A 21528-nucleotide genomic window follows, 5' to 3' on the forward strand; every position below is an offset into this window, starting at 1 on the left:
CGAGCCTTGCTTTCTATGCATTCTTCACGTGGGCACGTGTTAAGTTAGGAATTTTCCATTCTATTGATTCTAACTTCACTTTTGCGCTTCTAGATTGCCAGTGGATACATGGAAAATGAAACCTAAGATATACCGCTTATAGTTTAATATTTTTATTGGTTTTCAAATAAAAGCTACATAAATATCTTCATGTTGCTACTTTAAAGAAAATGCTCTTCCCAGTAACTCATCATAACAATTGTTCAAAACTACGTCCCAAGAGTGCTTTTAGTTTCCTCTCTCTTGTATATCTCAAAACTGTAAGTTAAGGTTCAAGAGTTGAATTAAATAGAACCTTGCATTGCAGAACTGCTCTTCTCATGGCCTGTGCAGATGGATCGCATAATTTTGTGACAATTTGTTGTCCACAAGGGAAAGATCTGTTGAACTGATTAATGTTGTCTGTTGACTTGGTGGATGTTAGGACAGCATTTGTAGTTCTATCTTCAGATTGTAAATATATTCTAATGCACATGTGTATGTCTACAATCAAGTATTTTTCATCTACTATGGGGCTCAATTCACTAGAATCCGAAGGTAGAAGAGTTGGGGCATTCCAAATGAAATGTTATTGATAGGCAGTTGAAGTGAACTGAGTTGATCATTTGCAGTATAGTCATATATACAGACTGGGTGCAGGACTGAACAAGAATGCGTGATAAGAGTTTTGAACAGCTCTCATGGGCCTTTTGCAGTTCAATTGGTTGTCTTGTACTTACACTAGGCCTGGCCGCTGGTATGGCTGGTTCTGGGCCGCAGTTGACTATTTAGGTCCTGGAAAGAGAGTGAACCAGAACTGGACCAGACCAGTCTGATTTTAGTCTATTCCAGTTTTGAGCCGGTTTTAGTCCAATTTAAAAATAGTTCTGGTTCTGATTTTAGACAATTTCGGTTTCAATTAGAAAACAGTGTAATTCACCTAGGGTTCCCCAAAATTGCCACCTATTTCTTTTTTCAAATCGCCGACTCCGATTTAGTTTCAGCTCCCGGCCTCATGAGGGGACTCTTAACTAGTCCTCCATAATCTAGTTTAGGCTGATTCGCTGATCCGCTTCACTGAATCGTTGACCTGAGCTAGTATTAGTACGGTTCATGGTCCGAGTCAGCCTTGTAGAGGCCTAGCTTCTGCTGTCTTCTTTATTTAATATGAACTGGTGGAGCCCAAGGAGCCTGCATTTCTGTGACGGGAAAAACAGAAGATTCGAATTAAGAATTGGAAGGGAGCAAACAATTTAAATAGTGAAGATCCATTAATTTCATGGGAAGTGATTTATCTATTATCTTTTCTGAATGTTGTGTAGGAATATTTTCTTAAAAAAATAAAATTTTCTCTAAGGTTGAAGCTTTCAAAAAAAAAAAAAAAATCATATGAAATTGTCAAAAATGATTTCTCAAACTTAATAATTTTTTTTCGAATAATTTAATAATTATAAAACTCATTTAATCAAATTTATATTAAATCTATATATATATCCTAACAATTAATCTGAAATCCAAATCACCGCCTTTGACCAATGGATCAAAAATTCTACAAAACGCGCGCAAAACACCTGGCCTTCTATCTCCTCTCGAGCACTCCTCTCCTCTCCTCTGCTCCTCGGACCCAATCTCCTTCTCTCCCTCAGGCAAGTATCTCTAACGCTCCAAAATCCTCGCCATCGTCACCTCTCGTGTGCACAAACCAATCAAATTCCTCAAATTCACAATCGACGATTGTGTTAGCTGCTTTCTCTGGTTCAACAAACGCATCTTCCCTTACTTCTCTCGCCGAAGGCCTACAGATGTTCGATTAATTGCGGACATGGCCACTTATTCCGAAATCAATATTGGGGGTTAGTGTGCTGGGTGCGCGGGGGGATCACGAGCAATAGGGGTGCCGTTCAGATTTCTGCGTACGATGTTGTGATCGAGAGGGATCCCAATGCGGAGCTCTTCCACCGATTGAATTGCAATAGGCTCGCTCCCATCTGTGACGGCGTCACCGCTCCGTGTAAGTAGTACTGATGGTTCTGAAAGTTCTTTCTTTCTTTTTAGCACTTTTGGTTTCTTTCCTGATTAAGATGGTAGTGTTACTGTATACCGATAGGGATAGATGGTGTGATTTTACTCTATTGCAAGTAAGTTTTTGCTAAAATCTGATTTAGCCAATTGTGGAAATGGAGACAGATTCATACTATGGCCATGATTACTTTTGATTTATTTGTTGTGAATTTTAAGCTCCATGTTTGATGGATCATGGAGCCCATTGATAGTGAAGGCAGTTGTTGAAACCCGTTACTGGTGTGGAGAATTGGATTATAAAAGCTGATGCTAACCTACCCATTTGGAGTTATCCGTTATATATTTATGAACCTGAAAGCTACGAAAGCAAGTCGTGACAAAATAGTAGATGCTGTTGATTGGAAGAATTAATGTTATGACATGTGAGAGAGCCATAACAATAGAACATCGTCCTCTTTTGTTGCTCATCCAAAGATTTTTGCATTTATAGCAAAGCGTTTAAAAAGTGCTGGCCACTGATTATACAGTATGTCAGCCATTGAGAGTTATTATCCGTGGTGGATATTCTCAGCCACTTATTCCAAGGTTCTCTAATTAACACTTACTGGCGGGTAGTAAGATATTTGCTTTACTTGGTGTCTTTTAGTGATAGAGCCGCTGAGGCAAATTCATGCTGATTGGGTACATGAACCACTGAAACCATCAGCATGCCAGTGAATTGTGGGCATTAGGAGTCTAGTCCAGTTTAAGTGTGATGCATGAGGAAAATATTAGGGCTATATTTTTCTTTCATGTTACTAAGAGCATATGGAAGTGGAATAGCTATACAAATTTTAGTTTTTACTTTTAAGTTGGATGTGGTTCTAGCTAGCTGAACAATTTCATGTTGATCTCCTGAATGGATTTTGAGAAGTCCTCGCAAATTCTTTGCTTTTCGTTCACTAATCTCTTGCTTTTCTTTTGAAGAAAGGGCATAATACTATTAGACAATAGTACAAATTACAATACATATTATTAAGACCAAAGCAAACTGTTACAGATTGTTGAATGATTTTATCAACTATATGATTTTGTCATTGATTTGACAGTTTTATTAAAAATCTGATCTACCTGGCACTCTTTTCGACTATCATTTATGTTAAAAACAGATTATGACCCTTCATTTCTTTTACTGTTGCTCATAGAATTAACTATTTTTCCACATAGTTTATTTTAATTGATTATCCTACTAACAGACTGCCTTTCACGAAAGTGCTTGTCTGTGCAGACAAGTATTTATGTTTTCCTTTAAAGACTTGGGATTTGCTGTAGTCATATTACACGCTGTTGTTTTTGGATTTATTCTGTATATTCACTGAAAATCTTCAATTGTTGATTTGATGGGCAGTAGATAGGAACTCTAGTTGTTAAGCAAAACAATTTTGACTATAATATTGTATTTGATTGAAGGGAGTGATTATTGGTGGTGGAAACAATGTTTCCATTGTTTTATGTTTGGAGTTGTCAAAAATTGATGTGTGCGTCTCTGTTTTTTCTTTGGTGGTTGTTGTTCTGGCGGGGGTGATATCATCACGTAGAAGGGTTAAGATTGCTCCATGATCTTTCTTGCTTACAGAAGTGTTCATGTGGGAGGGAGAGATCCTAGGGTAGTCTTACCTAAGTTAATTTCTGATGTGGGATGGGAGTACAAGTATTTAATGCTGATAAAACGGTGGGGGCATTTGGACTTAATCCATGACTAGCTAGGCGAAAAAGGCAGGTGTTGTGGTTGAAAAGAAAATGATAAAAAAATAAATGGATTAGACATGGGCTTCATGATTTGATGGGCAACATCAAGGATGATGAGGGATGGGAAAACGAATAAGGGCAAGCAAGCCGGTGACAAGTCACAGGATCTTTGCTCAGGTCAATGAAATGAAGAAAAACGGAGCCAAGTTTTTTAAGGTGAAACACATCCCCATTTTTTTTTTCCAACGAAAAGTGAAAAACTTCACATCAGTATGAATAACAGGTCAATGAATTATTTTGCTCTTGAAAGTGTTGGCGTACAAGAGCCACATTTGCACGTAGCTTCAATTGGTGATGTGTCCATTACTGACCCTTCATAGGGCTTTTTAAAGGGATATCAAAAGTGGTCTATGCACTATGAACTCCGCATTCCATTTGGACAAAATTGAAAAAGGAATTGCTACGAACTGTATATGAATAGAGATGCGAGGAAAGTGGAACAAATAAATAATTGGGAGAAGTGCATTCATCGTACCCTGATTGTTAGAGATAATATCCAGCTCATGCAAGATAGGATAACAAATTAAGTTTAAGTTTCTGTTGGCTATATTATAGCACATTTAGTTCACATGTTTATCTCCTTATTTTCTGTAAGTTGTAACAAATCTCTGTATATATTCAGTAACATTATCAATACAAAATCATCAAAATTCCCTCAACATCAATCTCTGTTACACTGATGATAAATCAACCAGTCAAGTCCAAAACTTTCTTAGGCCAACATTAAATACCTGTGACCCTCTTAATGGCTCATACTCAAAACTTCTTCTAATAGATAGAGGAAATTCGCAGGTTAGTACACAGAATTGATAGGCCAACCTAATTCTTGGCCACGTGGCTTTACCATCACTCATGTAACCCGCAAAGAAGCATCCCAAAGTCTTCTAATTGTTTGGTACATAGATAATGAAATGCTACAGTAAACAATTCCATCTGCATACGAGTGAAGAACATGACATCAAGAGAAAAAAGTTCCTATATTCTATAGCCCAAAACCCAAATTGACAAGAATTCTTGAAACGTTTGTGAAATCTAAGAAAAATATGAGGTGGGTAGGGATGGGGATTTTAAAAGCTGAAAAAAGCAAAAGAAGCAGCAAAAAAGAAAATTGAATACTACCCAATTGCAGATACTTTGCCCATAGTATAAATACAAGATCATCCTTTGACTGCCCCGTTAGCCTACTTATTACTTTCACACTTAATTTGAACAATATCCCGGTTTTGGACACGTCTGATAAAAAAATCATAATTACAGCTGTAATTGTTTTTACAAATAATATTCCTATCGGAACCAAATCCATTAATTTTCGCAAACTTGAGATGGTGGACCCTAAATCCATTATTGGCGAAAACATTACCGACCTCAGACCTAATTGAGAAGTGAAGGGTCTGTGTACACTAATCAAATTAGTTAGAATAGGTTAGATCCAATTTTAAGAATAGTCTGACGTCTGCAGATCCAGATACCACGTGGCAATTTGGTAGGAGATAAGGTACAATAAGAAGCCATAAAAGAGAGAGAGAGAGAGAGAGAGAGAGGGGGGGGGGGGGGGGGGGGGGGTGGGTGTGGTTGGGGAAGGAAGAAAAGGATAGTGGAAGGAATCATAAATTGATGATATCTGTATGGAATCCAAATAATATAAATATGTGGTGTCCTCTTAGATACCATTCTCATTGTCATGGAAATGGGGGTGTCAAATACTCAAAAACAGTCTCTCAGTCAGAAAATGAAAGATCTTCAAGCGGTGGGGAGAATCCCCTCTTTCCCTCTAGATAAATCATTTAACCTTAGGGCCCCATTCCTCTTTAATTTGTGCTACACCTTGCTCTTCTACTACTTCTAGTATTCTGAAGTAAGGACAAGGAGAGGGTGGTAGTCTGCAATTGCAATGGAGACTCCAGCACCTGTCAAATTTAATGGTCCTACAACATTCACCTACAGTCTGCTATGTTGTCTTCTGAGTCTCCTATGTTTTTCTTTTCTCTCTTTTTAATATAGAAAATTCTTCAAAAGAGGATGATCAGTTAGGGGTTAAATTTTAATTTTTTTATTGTAAGATAAATTGTTGATTATCGAGTTTCTAGTTCAACTACAGTGCTCATGTGACATGGTTTAAAAATTGTTTTTATGGTCATTGAACTGGTAATTAAGTGGTTGAATATATTTCTCCTAGTGTAGTGTAGAAGATCGGTCATTTTAAATTAATAATGTTATTATTTTTAAAAATTTCTGAAATATTAAAAAAAATTATTAGATTTTGAGGAGACAAAAAAAGAGCTTTTCTTCTCTCTAAATCTCTAATAAAGCTAATCTATCTATATTTTCTTGCTTTTAATTATTCTATGGACATCTTCATAGGAAAAAAAAAAACAAAAAAAGAAAATGTCTGTAGACCGTAGTGAGTTAGTAATGTAATAGAAAAAAGAAAAGAAACTTGCCACCTAATCTCAAATTTATGCTTAATCATTTATCATGAATAGAAACAGAAGCTCTCCCTGTCTCCATGATAGTGGGTTGCCACGTTGGGTAGAAAAGATTGAGAGTTTCGTTGGACAACTATGACCCGTTCAAGTTTCGACGACCAAATGGCTGAAAATTGGTGGAAGCTTCACTAGGGTGTGGTGGGGTTGTATTGTATTAGTGGTTAAAGGATTCCCAATTTGGAGATGAAACTCAGGGCTGCTCTGTTCCCTTCCTTGGACTGATTCGCCGTCAGCTCTATTAGTTTAATTCTATAACTCATCAGCTAGTGTGCTAATTTATTGCTACTAGCCTTGAAATAATTAAAGAATAATTAAGCTATGAGATGCGAGGAACCAGACACGGTCATCCACATGTGGCATGTGTAGAAAAGATTAGTCAACTAAGAAAATTGAGGCAAGGAGCAGAACTTAAATCAAGAAAATTTCTTCTGGCTGGTGGCTAGGTATTTAACATTGGCTTGACAAATGACAGATAGTTGCACAAAACTCTAGGAGATTGGCGTGGGCAGCGGGGTGCGTTGGGCTTGGGGTTGGGGCCCGAACAAGATCCTACATCCATGTAAACAAATGAATTCCCATGAAGGGGCCCAAAGCACAAATATTTTCTTTTTGCTTTAATCCATGCATGAAACAAGTTTATTCATGAGAAGACATCAAACTACTCGAAATAAAAAGCTTAATATTGTTAAAATTGCCTTGTTTCTCTTGGACACTAGTCTTGATTCAGTCAAAAAAGAGCCCTCAAAATTGTGTAGCAGACAGGCACATGGACACAATACTAAAAAGCAACAAAGAAGGTTTTGAGGAGGAGATGCATTGCTTCTTCTAAATTTCAATGCCCATTTCCATATATTACATCAATCTCATATCATAAACCACAAAAAAAAAATTTGCGTATTTATACTATACATTGGAGAAATGAGCAAACTCTTCTTCTAACAAAAATTCCCTATTTCTAAAACCTATGCACCTATGCTATATTCATATCTCATAGCACAAAAACCCACGTTAATTCAAGGAACACTCCCAACCAACACTACACAAATATCCCCTAAACACACTTCCTTGCAAATAGGCTAACACACCCAGCTTTTGTCCTTGCAAGCAAGACATTATAAAGAAGAGAAGACCTAGAAAGGGATACCCACTATTAACAGCCTTTCCAAGTATCCATACATGATACATACGTTCTCTTTATACCCTTTTGGTTCTTCTTTAAATGCTGTTTCACCCTCTCTAAGAAGACCAAATGGAAGAATGGGCGGTTCGTGGTAGAATAGAATAAGATCAAAAACTAACATTGCTGACCACGGGCAGTTGTGATTGTTTTATTTTCTTTAGTATGGTGAAGGGGAGGGCATTCTTTATTGGGTATGACATTCCTTGTGAGCTGCTGGTGAGCTAAGTTAGTACCCATTTGGCTTCTTCTCTTAAATCCCCAAACAGAACCTTGGTTTGAAAAAGCCTTGTAGAGTTGGCCTTGAATTTGGAGTTAAAAACTAAATAATAAAAAGGCGAGAGAGAGAGAGAGAGAGAGAGAGAGAGAGTTTTTGTGTGCGTGTGGGAGTTCTTTCACTTGCAGTTGCACTTGCACTTGCATTTGCACTTTATTCTCTTCTTCAAATTCGATACTTTGCTCGGCGTCCAGAACGAGGTTTTTGGTTATCTTGGAAGCTCTCTCTTCCTCTTTCTCTTTTTATTTCTCCTACATTGTATTGTTCTACTCGCGCAATCTCATAGTCTTACTTCCACGCATCAGTTATCTCTGTCTGTTTCTGGTTTTAATTGCCTGCCTCAGTTCTCCTCATTTGTTCTGTTTTTCTCTGAACTGGACTCAGGAGGGGAGAGAAGGAAGAAAGCCTGAACCGGGCAACTGGGTTTCTTGGATTTTACCTTGTTTATAAAGTGCCTGGGAACTGGGACTTTCTTTTGATCCCTCATTTGTTTTCTCTTCATTATTTGAGGAAGCAGAGCATTACCCATTTCTTCTCTTCTTCTCTTTCGCTTTAATCATTGAGTTTTCCCCCCACTGGTTTTAGCATAAAATCAGAGCGTTCTTAGAAACTTATACTTGGCTCTTTCCAGAAAACTTCGTTTGTAGGATTCTTTCTATCTCCAACATTCACATTCTATTACGAGCGAAACCCAGAAGACATCGATTGATAGTTTAATAAAGAGGAATCGAAATCGACAATTATTGCCATAAAAATTTGGAAAGCTTTATGAATTTGTGAAACAATGAGAGATGGGAACTCGAAGAAAAGCAAGGTTTGTGAGGTGCCTTAAAAAAAGAAAATCTTGTTTTTCATGCATAGATGTTCTAATAATTGCTGACTTTGTTTCTGCGTTATTGGTGAAGCTTTCATGGCCCAAGACACTGGTCAAGAAGTGGTTTAATTTCAAGAGCAAAGCTGAGGAATTTCAAGCAGACGATATCGTTTATGGAGGTGATTATTGGTCTTATCTCGTTCTGGATTTTGGGAATCTTGGCCCTCTGTGTCAAGAACAAAATGGGATTTTTCTCTTCAACTCGGTAACTGAGTTGCTTTTGGATTCTTATGGACCTGAACAATTTAGCATTATTCTTCATCCGCTTCAATGACTGTTTTGTACAATAAAAATGTGTATTTGGATTCTTATGCGGTTCTGCTACTTCCATTTTCAGCTAGAGATCTGTTAATTTGTTCTTTTCCGCATCTGAATTTGAATTATTTTGTTTTTCCTCTTGGCGAAGAATATCTTTGTTTTTTTGTGTTTTTCGAATATGTTGGATTGATGCATTGGCAGTGGAAAGAGCACAGCTTTAACAACTTTACTGTGTTTCTTTTTCAGGTCGTGATGAAGATTGGAGGAGCAACTTCTCAGAGAGAGAGGCATGCACCATCAAGAAAAGCAAGACAGGTTCAGTATCAGACGCCTTATATTGCTTTGGACCACACCTCCATTTAACCCCTTAATAATCTTGATAAAAGGAATATTTATAATTACTATTTGTTTTGCTTTTTCATATCTTGGCTTCAATGATTTTTCTAGTCTCTAAACTCCCGCTTTGATGAGCAGATAGATTGAATAAGAGGAACTCTGATCAAGTCCGTAGAAGTAAGATGGACATTGATGCTGCACAAGTCACTGATGTTCACAATTATAGGTGTGTTCATTGTGCTACATATATTTGTTTCCTGCTGAAAGATGGGTTATTCTGTTTTAATTGCTGTGCGACTGCAGGATTTTTGTAGCAACATGGAATGTGGGTGGAAAATCTCCACCAAGTTATTTGAATCTTGAAGATTGGCTTCATACTTCTCCACCTGCTGACATTTATGTTCTTGGGTACGTCCAGTTAATTAAATTGTCTGTTTCATTTGCTTTAACAGATCAAGTTTGGTAATACTAAGCAATCCTTTTGATCTTATTGACTTTAGGTTTCAGGAAATTGTTCCTCTGAATGCTGGCAATGTATTGGGTACAGAAGATAATGGCCCAGCCAGAAAATGGTTAGCTCTCATTAGGAAGACTCTAAATAGTCTTCCCGGTGCAAGTGGCGGTTACCATACTCCTTCCCCCATCCCTGATCCAATTGTAGAATTGGATGCAGACTTTGAGGGATCGACAAGGCAGAAGGCCTCATCTTTCTTCCATCGACGCTCCTTTCAATCATTGAACCGCAGCATGAGAATGGATAGTGACATGGCAATGCCACAACCTAGACTTGATAGGCGTTTCAGCGTCTGCGATAGGGTTATCTTTGGGCATAGACCAAGTGATTATGACCCTAATTTCAAATGGGGTTCATCCGATGATGAGAATGGACCTGGGGATTCACCTGGAACCACCCATTATTCACCTATTGACTACAGTGGATCCTTCTCATTGGAGGACAGAGATAGGCAAATGGGGCAATCAAGGTACTGTTTGGTTGCCAGTAGGCAAATGGTTGGAATATTTATAACAGTATGGGTAAAGAGTGATCTCAGAGATGATGTTCGCAACATGAAAGTGTCTTGTGTGGGCAGAGGACTGATGGGTTATCTTGGAAACAAGGTATATTTTTGCTTCATGGAAAATTTCTTGAATCAGAACCAAACTATGATTAACTAAGAAACAAAAAAGTAGCATTCTTATTCTGTTGGGTTTTCCAGGGTTCAATTTCAATTAGCATGTCATTGCATCAAACAAGCTTTTGCTTCATCTGTAGTCATTTAACATCTGGACAGAAGGAAGGAGATGAGCTTCGAAGAAACTCTGATGTCATGGAGATCCTTAGGAAGACGAGGTTTCCCAGAGTTCATGGTATGGGAGATGAGAATTCCCCTCAAACAATTCTGGAACATGAGTAAGGCCTTGATCATAGTCCTACTACAATTGTTCTCAACAATTTATCTCCTTTTTTTTTTTGGGACTAAATCAACTTACAGTATCTAAAACTGCATTGTTTTGATGCAGTCGAATTATTTGGCTTGGGGATTTAAATTATCGTATTGCCTTGTCTTACCGTACTGCAAAGGCTCTTGTAGAGATGCACAACTGGAGGGCATTGTTAGAGAACGACCAGGCATGTTACCTATTATCTTAGCTGTTATTCTGATATATTAGCAATTTGGTGATCTTCCAACTTGCTGTATGGCTTCACTTCTTTTCTTTACCAAGAAATGCTCATTCTCAACTCTCTGATGGTTCTTATTTTCAGCTTCGGATAGAACAGAGATGGGGGCGAGTCTTTGAGGGATGGAATGAAGGGAGGATATATTTCCCTCCTACATACAAGTACTCCAATAATTCAGATCGATATTCAGGGGATGACAGGTATCCAAAGGAGAAGCGAAGAACCCCTGCATGGTAATTTCCTTTTTCCTTACTAAAGTGGAAATCTTTTTGCCGTTTAAAGTGTGAGTTAAATTAAACTGAAATCCCTTACATAATGCCTTCATGGGGCCATTTAGATCTTTTTAAATTTTCTGATAATATTGATCAGTCTACAAACATGCTTGTAGGTGTGACCGTATATTGTGGTATGGAAGAGGCCTCAATCAGTTATCTTATGTACGTGGTGAAACGAGGTTCTCTGATCACAGACCAGTTTATAGCATATTTTTAGCTGAGGTTGAGTCCATAAATCGTAGCCGAATCAAGAAAAGCATGAGTTGTTCCAGTTCCAGAATTGAGGTAGAGGAGCTACTGCCGCAGGCACTTGGATGCACTGAGCTCAATTTCTTTTAGGAGATGGCTTCTGATTCTAATTCTGATTCATGCAAACATGCTCAAGATAATTGAAGGATGAACTGCTTCACAGTCAAAGTAACTTTGCACAAGAATTGGTTTTTTGCTAGAATATCCCTTTGATTTCACCACACAATTAAAACACATTTTTATGTTCCATGTGCAGAATTCATTAAATACAAGTTCTTTAGTACCGAATGCAACCGCTCAAAATTTTTGTTGGTTTCCTCATGACATCATGTAAGTTCTTATCATATATGATTCTCTTAATTGTCTTATTTTGTGTATACATGAGAAAAATAAATTAGCCTAATTGGTGGACTAAATGCAACCTGCCTACAGCTTCCAAGCTATACAAGGTAGTATCTCTAGGCCAGATGAACGTGGAACTTTTTCATTGCCAAAAAAGAAAAAGCCAAGTACTTAAATTCCAATGGGGAAAAAAAAGATAATGTACTGTGCATATTTTCTGAAAGCATTGTTGTAAATCATGTCTTCTTTCCAATTAAAGTGTTTGGTTGAAAAGATCTCTTGCATGTTCTAATTTGTAATATTGTTTGGTCCCCGTACAGGTGGGCACTATGGATAAGAAACACTGCCTTGGTGATAGAGACATTCAATTGCCTAAAATCCAATAAAGGTTGGGCACTTTCTTTCTATTTCTTAGCTTGGCCCTGGTTATTCTTCTCAATTTATTATTCTAATTTCTCTCCACACCTTTTTTTTCCTCATCACTATAGGTATAGATTGTGTATTTTTTGTCAATAACTGCTGAATAGAAAAGATTGCAACTGGAGTACTTCTCACACCATAAACAAAGTGCTAATTTGCAAATATAAGCACTCCTGGCCTGAAACAATTATGCGTGGACATAGCAGTAAAGGTAATAGAAGTTAACCTGTTATTGGATGGTACTGTTTTCATCACTTGACTGGTCTTTTATTCGTGTAGCATTGCTCCATGACTCCCAATTGCTTATATATCCTTTTGCTTGTGGTAGTTTTTGCAGGATAAGAATTGCCGAGTTCAAGAGTTGCTGTTTGCAGGTCTAATTTTTTGAATTCAAATTGTGAAAAGAAAATAAATAAAATAAGAGAAACATCTTCTTCCAAAATCAATGCTGTTATTTTATTTTTTTATTACTTTGTACTAGTCTAGAAAAGATTAGTAACAGAAGTGGGTGGGGGATGTGATAGCTACTCATCACAAATTTAAAGAGTTGAAGTTGCTATAGATATGAAGCTTCTTTTTTCTGTTGCTACTAATGATTTTACTGAAAAAGAAAAGTAACTTGATCATCTCTATTGCCATTTTATCTTTTCTTCTGAATACAAGCTGAAAATTAAACAGAACATGAAAAGAAGTAAAGAGGGGGAAAAAAAAAGGCAAACAAGCTTGTGCTTTCTTTAGGCATGCCAGGTGGTTATCCCAGACGTCCTTGTATTTGTATAGAGTTAAATTTTCAATTTTGTGGACAAATTTGCCCCTATCAGTTGGCCCTTCTGTAAACATCAAATGAAAACCAAAGGCTATTTTGAGAATTATTGGGAGTCAAAACTTAATGTTATTGGTGCTTGGTAGTTCAAACTAACCAGCCGCCTGCTTTTGTACAATGAGGTTTTTTTGTAACTTATTTACCAGCCTGCCCTGTGTTTGTCAGAAGCAGGAAATTTATGAAGGTGATGGGGAAAAGAGGGCTCTTTTCACATAACATCCTTAACATTAATGGCATTGCATCGCCTTAGGTCGATAAAAACCTCATAGCAATAAGGTGCAATTATGATTGCTCCTATTTGTGACAGCACTCTCTGAATCCAGCACAGGAAGGACAAAGAGGCCACTACCCAAGACCCTTCTTTTTATCTTTGCTTTAGTGCCTTAGTTCAGGTTCAACTCAATACGCCCTTTTGGCTTACTTGCCCTACAGTTGGCTACTCCATTAAAGACGCAAAATATATAAAAATGGTTAAGAAATTAACAATAATTTATTACTTAGTGACAATGAAGTTGTTTCTATTGGAGCCCATTAATTAAAAGATCATCCAATTGACTAAATGATAATAAGAGGTCTTCGAAATCAGTTCATTAGCTAGTCGAGCAGTTACTTGCAAACCCGAAAAAGGCTTGGAAAGAAATCATAATTTTAGTTAGGAGTCGACTCTGATAATTAAGTTCGAATATTTCAACTCTGAAGAATATAATTTTTTAAAATTAAATGATCTGCATACTTGATTGACGAGCTATTTATAATAGAACAATCATAACTTGAATAGGAGTCCTAACCCCAGTTAAAATTTGTCTTAATAGAGCAATCTAAAGAAGGTTGAAGACGTATAATTCTTCTGGGATTCTACCCTTATTTTTTTCAAAGACATAAATCTTGTTGCAGAATAGCTCTCAAGAGAGCAGAGAATTCAGTACAAAGTCCATTTGAGCATATGGATTGCAGCACAAAGGAGCTTCTCTGATGAACTTTTTAGCTAAAAAATGAGGTACTTGGTTAGCATCGCGTTAGACTGCAGAGAGAGTCACCTCCTTTAATTGCTTAGCAATATCCATGCCGTCCGCAACAGGTTCTTGTATAGGGAGCGGAACTGGTTGACCTCTGAAAGCTTTGATTACTGGTTGACCCACTTTCAAACGATTTCTCTTAAGAGCTCACTAAAAGGTCATTTGAGACACATGGCGAATACATTTCCTTTACCCAGATAATGGCATATTTAATGTTCAAAATCCATTGAAATTATATGAAAAGAATTGATGTTAATGATAGAATTTTAAATTTAACTATCTTCAGGCAAATACCGTTCCTTGAGATGGCAGATTGCCTCTAACCACCACAAATGGTACGCTATGTGGTTAAAACACTGCTCTGTTATTCTCTTGCAGTTTTTACCGAAGAGAGGTGAAATTGGTTAAAAATTAGAGGTGACGAAAAACAGTAAATAAATTGGAGCAAGATAGCAAAGCGGCCTTTTGTTTTTAGGACATGTCACCGCTTCTCCTCTCCTCGGCCTGCGCAGGTTTTCCGTGCTCACATCCCCTTTCTTTTTTCTACTCTCCAAAATAGTCCGTTACACACACTTCACCCAACAATTATGTTCGTCTGTTTCACGAGTTTATTGTGGAGTTGGATTTCCTTTCGGTCAGTACGGCCGGTGCTTAATATGACGGGCAGTGGAACAGTGAATGGGTGTTTCTTTGAAATATTTTTCCCATCGAGTGTACACGTGGCAAGTGATTCTCATTCTCTTAATATCAATATTTATTTTTATATTATATTTAATATACTTTAATCATAAAAAATTAATTAAAATATATATATATATATATATAATATCAATTTATATATGAATATTTAATTTATCAATTTCCAACTCATTTTTATATAAATTTAAGTCTTTTTTATCATATATATATATATATATATATATATATATATATATATATATATATATATAATGTGAAAGAAAATTTTGGTTAAAAAAAGATAATAAATAAATAAATTAAGGTGAGGTGAAATTAAAAAGTTGAGGATGGGTGAATGAGGATGCACAATCAATCCAATCATAGATTTAAAACGACATGTTTGGAAGTTTGCAGGTATGGCGTTTAAAAGAATCTCCCAAAGCCTGCAACTGGAAACAGACGTGACATTTGCCATTTACCATTTACCAAGCTCCTTTCTCGTTCTGCATGGAAATTCCCCTGTTGGTTTTTTTTAATGGATGTTTAAAAATGACGGTGCAAGTTTCCCCTTTGGCACCTTCCTATCACTGTTTAAATAAGCCGACTATCCTTTTTGCCAATTGGCCTAATTCCCATATATTTTGTTTTCTTCTCCAACAGTTTACGTATCAGATCACCCCACAATTCATCATCTTCAGCAATGGGACCTATAATAATTTTATTCTGAAAATTATTCAGAATCTACGAGTGAACAAAAGGATTGTGACAAAACCCATTTGGCTAGGACATATTATATTAATTGTTGTTACTTTGATGCTGATGATGAATCATATGGACAGCAAATTCTTAATTTTCTATGGACTCACACACCTTGTCCAGGTTATAACCAGATCTGGGATCCAGATTTTATGTTTGAATCAAATTGAAAGTGGAGTTGGAATGGTTTCTTTCAAGGGAACATCAACCCATTCTTTCTCAATTTATAAATCATTAATCATTAGGAAAGCTACATGCATGTAAAATTTGAAATGGGCCAAAAATATTATTATAAATGTTGAAATTGGGTTTACAAGCTTTGTTTAAGGCAACAAAAGTAAAAGGAAAAGAGGACTAAAAAATCCAAGTGGGGATGGGGGTGGCAGCACTTTGGTTTCTGTTTTTCTGAAGCAAATAATCTACCTTTAAACAACACAGATTTAACAACCCAAACCCAAACAGATGTGAAGAAGCCGTAAGGGAAAGAAGGAAGGAACACATGCACAAGGCACCGTTGCCATGCATTATCTTATTTTGATCATATAAATATACCACCGATCATCCTTTGGCTTTGAAGATTTACATGGGGAAGAAAAGCCATGCTTCTTCTTGTAGTTGAAGTTTTGGATTGAAGGATTTCTTAAATTAATCGAATTATTTAAATTTATAAGATTAAAAATTTGAAGTATTCTCCAACATCATTTTGTAACTGCAAATAAGAGTAGCCTTAACTCAATTAGGGTTGACTATATATGTTGGAGAGCATTTTAAAATTATTTATCTAGAATGCATTAGGTTGATATAAGAAATTATGATCTTAAAATTGTATAAAAAGAAAAACTTAATCTTGATATACAAAAATTTATCTGACTTCAGATGCACCCTTTTGACTCTAATCCACTTCTCTCTCTCTCTCTCTCTATAGGAAATAAAGAGAGAAAATCTCTATGGTTTTTCTTTTCTTCTTTTTTGCGTTAGTTGATTGTTCGACCTTTTCAGGGGCCTCCTTTGCCCTTTTCGATCAGGGGAGGTCCTCCTCTCGACTAGGAAATGTGGGTTGGGTTATAAATACATTTTGCTGGTCTTCTTTTAGCGGTAGATATGCTGTGATTATTTAGGGTATTTTTTTGATTTGCTTGGTTGGGTTGCTTTATAAAGATGATCATTCAAAGTTAGATGGACTGGTGGTTTGCTGTGTTCCTTTTCTTGGCTCTGTTTGTTTGTTGCAGGTGTTTTGGAAGCTCAGGCATCATAGGCATGAAACTTAGTTATGGATGGTTAGAAGAAGCGAAGCTTTGATGGGATGGTGTCTCGTGGAGTACCTAAGAAGGCCTATAAGGCACGAGGGAGTCATTAAAGAGGTCCGCCATCTCCTTTCTCGCTTGTTTTTTCTTTGATGTCCTGCGACTTCCTTAGATCTTCTCTATTTTGGAGCCTCAGTTGACTGCCTTGAAGTTTTTGGAGATGACGACTATTGTAGGTTGCCATTTGATTTATAGGTTGATCTCACACTTTGTATGGCATCTTTGTGAGGGAGCCCCTTCACTTTTGCTTTTGGCTATGGACTGTCATCTCTGGCCATTGAGGGAATCGTGGCTTGGCAAGCGATGCTACAATGGTGTGAGGATCTTGAGCTAGTCGGATCATGTTAACCCTGTCGGGTATTTAACTACAATAGGATTTTCATGGGCTTGAGTGTATATCTATAGGAAGTTAGAGTATTTGGAATTAGTTGATTTGCGCTTTTTTTTTTTTAAAATGTTTTAATTAGAACTGTTTTCTCTTGTATCGGGGTTTTTTATCGTACAAAGGCACAGTGAAGCAAAAATTATGAAAACAGGGTCGACCGAAGAAAAATTACGAAATCAGGGTGAGCGCAATAAAAACGCTATTCAAATTCGCGTGCAATCATTCGGACGCTATTCAAAATGGCCTTCGGAGTTCAAAATGGTCCGGACGCTGTGTAAAATGGCGTCCATGCTCCGGACGCTATTTAAAATGACGTCCATGCTCCGGACGCTGTTCAAGATGGGGTTCCTGCTTGCATCCGCACGTCATTATGAATGGCGTTCAAGTTCCGTTCTGAAGAATTAATATTTTATTTACATTAATTAAGAAATATATTAATTTTAATACTTTCATATTTACATTGCCTTTTTTAATATTTACATTATATTGATAATATAAAATTTATTAAAATTTTTGAATAGTAAATAAAATTTATTGTTTAAAATTATTAAAATTCAAGTTAAATGAGATAGAAAAAATAGTGAAAAAAAAATAATTACCATTAATTAAAATAATTTGCATTTTATAATAAATGTGCATAATTTATTTTATTGATTGCAAATATTAAATTGAAGTATTAAGAGACATAAAATTATTAAATATTATATGTAACCATTTATAACAATCTATAATTTAAATATTGTAATTTATTTCTTTTAATACCAAATTCATGATTAGGAATGTTTACCAAATAGGTGTACTATGCAACAACTTAAATTTATTTAATATTATTAATAAAATTAATGTGTAAAGTGTGATTTTGTTTATAGATAAAAAAATAATAATAGATATAATATTTGAACCAGAAAATTTTTCTGTTTTATTTTTTAAGACATGTTTATTTTGTACAAAAATAAAAGAAATTAAAAAAGAAGAAATAAATTAATTTTTCTTTAAAATATTAAAATTTAAGTCATATGAGACAAAAAAAAAGTAAACAAAATTTATTATCCGTGTCTTAAATTAACTTCTAGATGATATTAATTTTTACTCTTATTATAATTACTTTTTTATTTTCAATTGAATTATGCAAAATATATTAAAAATTTAGACTAGCATATCGTAGCAATTGACCTAAAATAAAATATAAATTACGACAAGTATTCATAATTAATATACAAATAAAAGCAAATATTTAAGTCAATCATGTGCCACAACCCGGTCTTCGTATATGGCATCTCGGTCGAAGAACTCAATGTTGTCTTCCTCCTTGATATTTTTCTATATCACCTTAGGCATCTTGAGGTTAGCTAGATTGCCCTTGTTGTCGTCTCGATGATTCACCCCCTGCAGTATAATGCACAGCACTTTGTTCATGGTGTCCAAATAGACCCACACTAGATGAAATATGGCCTAAGGCACCAGACTGATATGGTGCAAAGTATTGATCCGAACTATATCCACCAAATTGACCAGAACTATAGTGTGATGGCCTAATGGTAGGTGGTCTACCAAAAGGAGCAAATAAGCCGCTGAATGGTGTTTGCGGCTGCTGACTCTCAGCATAGTTAAAAGGCATCCAACCAATGTAATAAGGGGGGGATAGATTCTGAATAAGGTTGGAATATTGTGGATGGTCCCAGATTAGACAGTGCAAGAGCTGAGGGAATAGGATCAAAAGGATCAGGCGCTGATGTCATGCAGTAAGGGTGAAATGCGACAGGTGGGGGCAAAACATCATCGAGCGGAGAGCCTCGACCCACTGGGTGTTGACGACGTCGAGTAGGATCTGATCGACGTCGTCCTGCTCTATGCGAGGGTTGAGGTTGGTCCTCTTGTAATTCATCATTAAAGGTTGCTGCTTGAGGTGCGGACTTAGGAGGTGGCATTTGACAAAATCGGCTTTCTTCCTCTAAAGCAATAATAATTTTCCTTAATGTACGCTTAACTTCTGCCACATTTTGTGTTGATGGGTTCTATAATTTTAGCAAACAATTCTCAATTGCGTCCTCCTGTAAAAATAAAAGGTCAATGCATATATCAGATCCTTTTTGGTTAAAAAAATATAAAATTATTATTACTAAGTAATTAATGATGAAAAAATATGTGTTGTAAAGGATTACCACACAACCAATAACAGCTCCACTTATTGAGATTCAACGTCTCGCAACTCGACGATACCACTCCATATATTCAGAATGATGGTGGAGTGGTTGTGCCATTTCTTGCCCTTGAATAATGTACTGTTCTCGCTTATTTCAACGAATAATGTATGCCGCATGGTGGTGCGCCCAGTTACTCTCACTAACTCGAAGAGTAATGTCATGCAACTCATCTGTTTGCATGGGTGGTCGTGGAATAGGTTGGGCCAAACCAAATTGTCTCATCACCCTGTCAGGTTGATGCCATTCAATAATATGGAAGCAAATAATATGGAAGCAATCATCATTTTCCTTAATGTACGCTTAACTTCTGCCACATTTTGTGTTGATGGGTTCTGTAATTTTAGCAAACAATCCTCAATTGCATCCTCCTGTAAAAATAAAAGGTCAATGCATATATCAGATCCTTTTTGGTTAAAAAAATATAAATTTATTATTACTAAGTAATTAATAATGAAAAAATATGTGTTGTAAAGGATTACCACACAACGAATAGCAGCTCCACTTATTGAGATCCAACGTCTCGCAACTCGACGATACCACTCCATATATTTAGAATGATGGTGAAGTGGTTGTGTCATTTCTTGCCCTTGAATAATGTACTGTTCTCGCCTATTCCAACAAATAATGTATGCCGCATAGTGCTGCGCCCAGTTACTCTCACTAACTCGAAGAGTAATGTCATGCAACTCATCTGTTTGCATGGGTGGTCGTGGAATAGGTTGGGCCAAACCAAATTGCCTCATCACCCTATTAGGTTGGTGCCATTCAATAATATGAAAGCAAATTAATGGCACAACTGCCTTCCAAATGGGACGGCCTTGGATACATATGTCGGGCAGCTCATCCAATAATTCTTCAGTATATGGTTCCCATGTAATCAGTAAGTGAATGTTAGCAAAACATCAAGTAATTATAAATGTAGAAAAAATGTAACATATTATTTTAAGTAAGATTTATTGAATTTTGGTTTACATCTTCAAGTCGCATCCGGTCAAGGTTGTACCGGATTTGCAGAAGTACATGGTTTGTTACTTCAGTGATCTGTCGAGCTTAACTCCACCTATTAGTTCATAAGAAAATTTAAAATGTAATGCAATAAAAATCAATTTAATATTTTCTTAATGAAATATATATATATATATATATATATATATATATATATATATATATATATATATATATATATATATATATATAATATTTTAGTGACATACCTTGCACCTAGGGGTGCATCATGAGGTGCTGATGGATCTCTTATTGATGGAGAGATTACTTTAAATCTCTTCCAGGCCCATATCTGCAAAATAAATAGTGGTCCTGAAATCTCCTTTGTTTCAGTAACAGCCACACGACAAAGCTCACGATAAAGGAAGGCTAAGCAAGCTCCACCCCAACTGTATATCGCAGCTTCCCTTAAGTCTTGTAAAAGAGGTAAGAACATCAAGTTCACACGTGAGTTTGTCTTGTCAGGAAACATCGATTCAATGAGTCGTAATATGAATGCTCTTGCATGCCATAACAATGTTAAGTCATCAACATGATGTAGAATAGCTCCAAACTCATAATTTAGCCATGATATCTTTAGTGTATGTCCTCGAATCATTTCTAAGGGTGGTCTAGCACCCAACAACATTTCACATACTTCTGGCCAATTCGCCCGTGACATTCCAGTAACAATTGAACCATGTACTGGTAAACCAGAAATAATGCCGACTTCCTGAAGACTGATTGTGCACTCACCAATTGGCATCATAAATGTATGTGTTTTCAGTTGCCATCGCTCTACAAAGGCAGTAATGAGATGCCAGTCAAGTGAAAAAAATCCTAATCTAGCAATACCAATAAATCCCGAATCAGCAAGATGAGGAACAATTTGGTCATCAATGTCAGAATGTAATATGTTCCCTTGCCTCCTGCACGTAAGCACTTCATGCTCAATCATGCCATTCCAAATCCCTTCAGAACGGTGTTGGGGCTGGAGCTAAAAAAGCTCTGGATCAATTGGACCTGGGACAATGTAATCTTTTCTTTCTTGTTGTATAGCCATACCTATTCATTGCGGTAAATATACATTTTCAAGTTATTTTTTTCATAGTTACAACAATGCATATATTTCCCTGGTACATTGATTATTATATAAATGGTATAAAAAACATATA

The 21528-nt window shown here is 36.4% G+C and overlaps 1 protein-coding gene across 3 annotated transcripts; it reads left to right on the plus strand.

Annotated features, from left to right (window-relative positions):
* Nucleotides 1–6060: 6060 nt before the first annotated feature.
* Nucleotides 6061–12829, plus strand: LOC110664937 (type I inositol polyphosphate 5-phosphatase 4). Of its 3 annotated transcripts, none has more exons than XM_058140642.1 (14): nucleotides 6061–8582; nucleotides 8674–8761; nucleotides 9147–9215; nucleotides 9375–9462; nucleotides 9540–9644; nucleotides 9737–10355; nucleotides 10529–10647; nucleotides 10758–10866; nucleotides 11002–11150; nucleotides 11306–11609; nucleotides 11698–11771; nucleotides 12104–12171; nucleotides 12272–12414; nucleotides 12532–12829. In XM_058140642.1, the coding sequence occupies exons 1-10, from the start codon at nucleotides 8553–8555 to the stop codon at nucleotides 11529–11531; spliced, it is 1602 nt and encodes a 533-aa protein (XP_057996625.1). In that variant the 5' UTR covers nucleotides 6061–8552; the 3' UTR covers nucleotides 11532–11609; nucleotides 11698–11771; nucleotides 12104–12171; nucleotides 12272–12414; nucleotides 12532–12829. The 3 variants fall into 3 exon arrangements, with proteins under 3 accessions (XP_057996625.1, XP_021680543.1, XP_057996621.1); XM_021824851.2 differs by having other exon boundaries at nucleotides 6100–8582; nucleotides 10454–10647; XM_058140638.1 differs by having other exon boundaries at nucleotides 6100–8582; nucleotides 10454–10647; nucleotides 12541–12829.
* Nucleotides 12830–21528: the final 8699 nt, after the last annotated feature.

The sequence above is a fragment of the Hevea brasiliensis genome, chromosome 2, assembly GCF_030052815.1.
Source record: "Hevea brasiliensis isolate MT/VB/25A 57/8 chromosome 2, ASM3005281v1, whole genome shotgun sequence".
Classification (NCBI taxonomy): domain Eukaryota; kingdom Viridiplantae; phylum Streptophyta; class Magnoliopsida; order Malpighiales; family Euphorbiaceae; genus Hevea; species Hevea brasiliensis.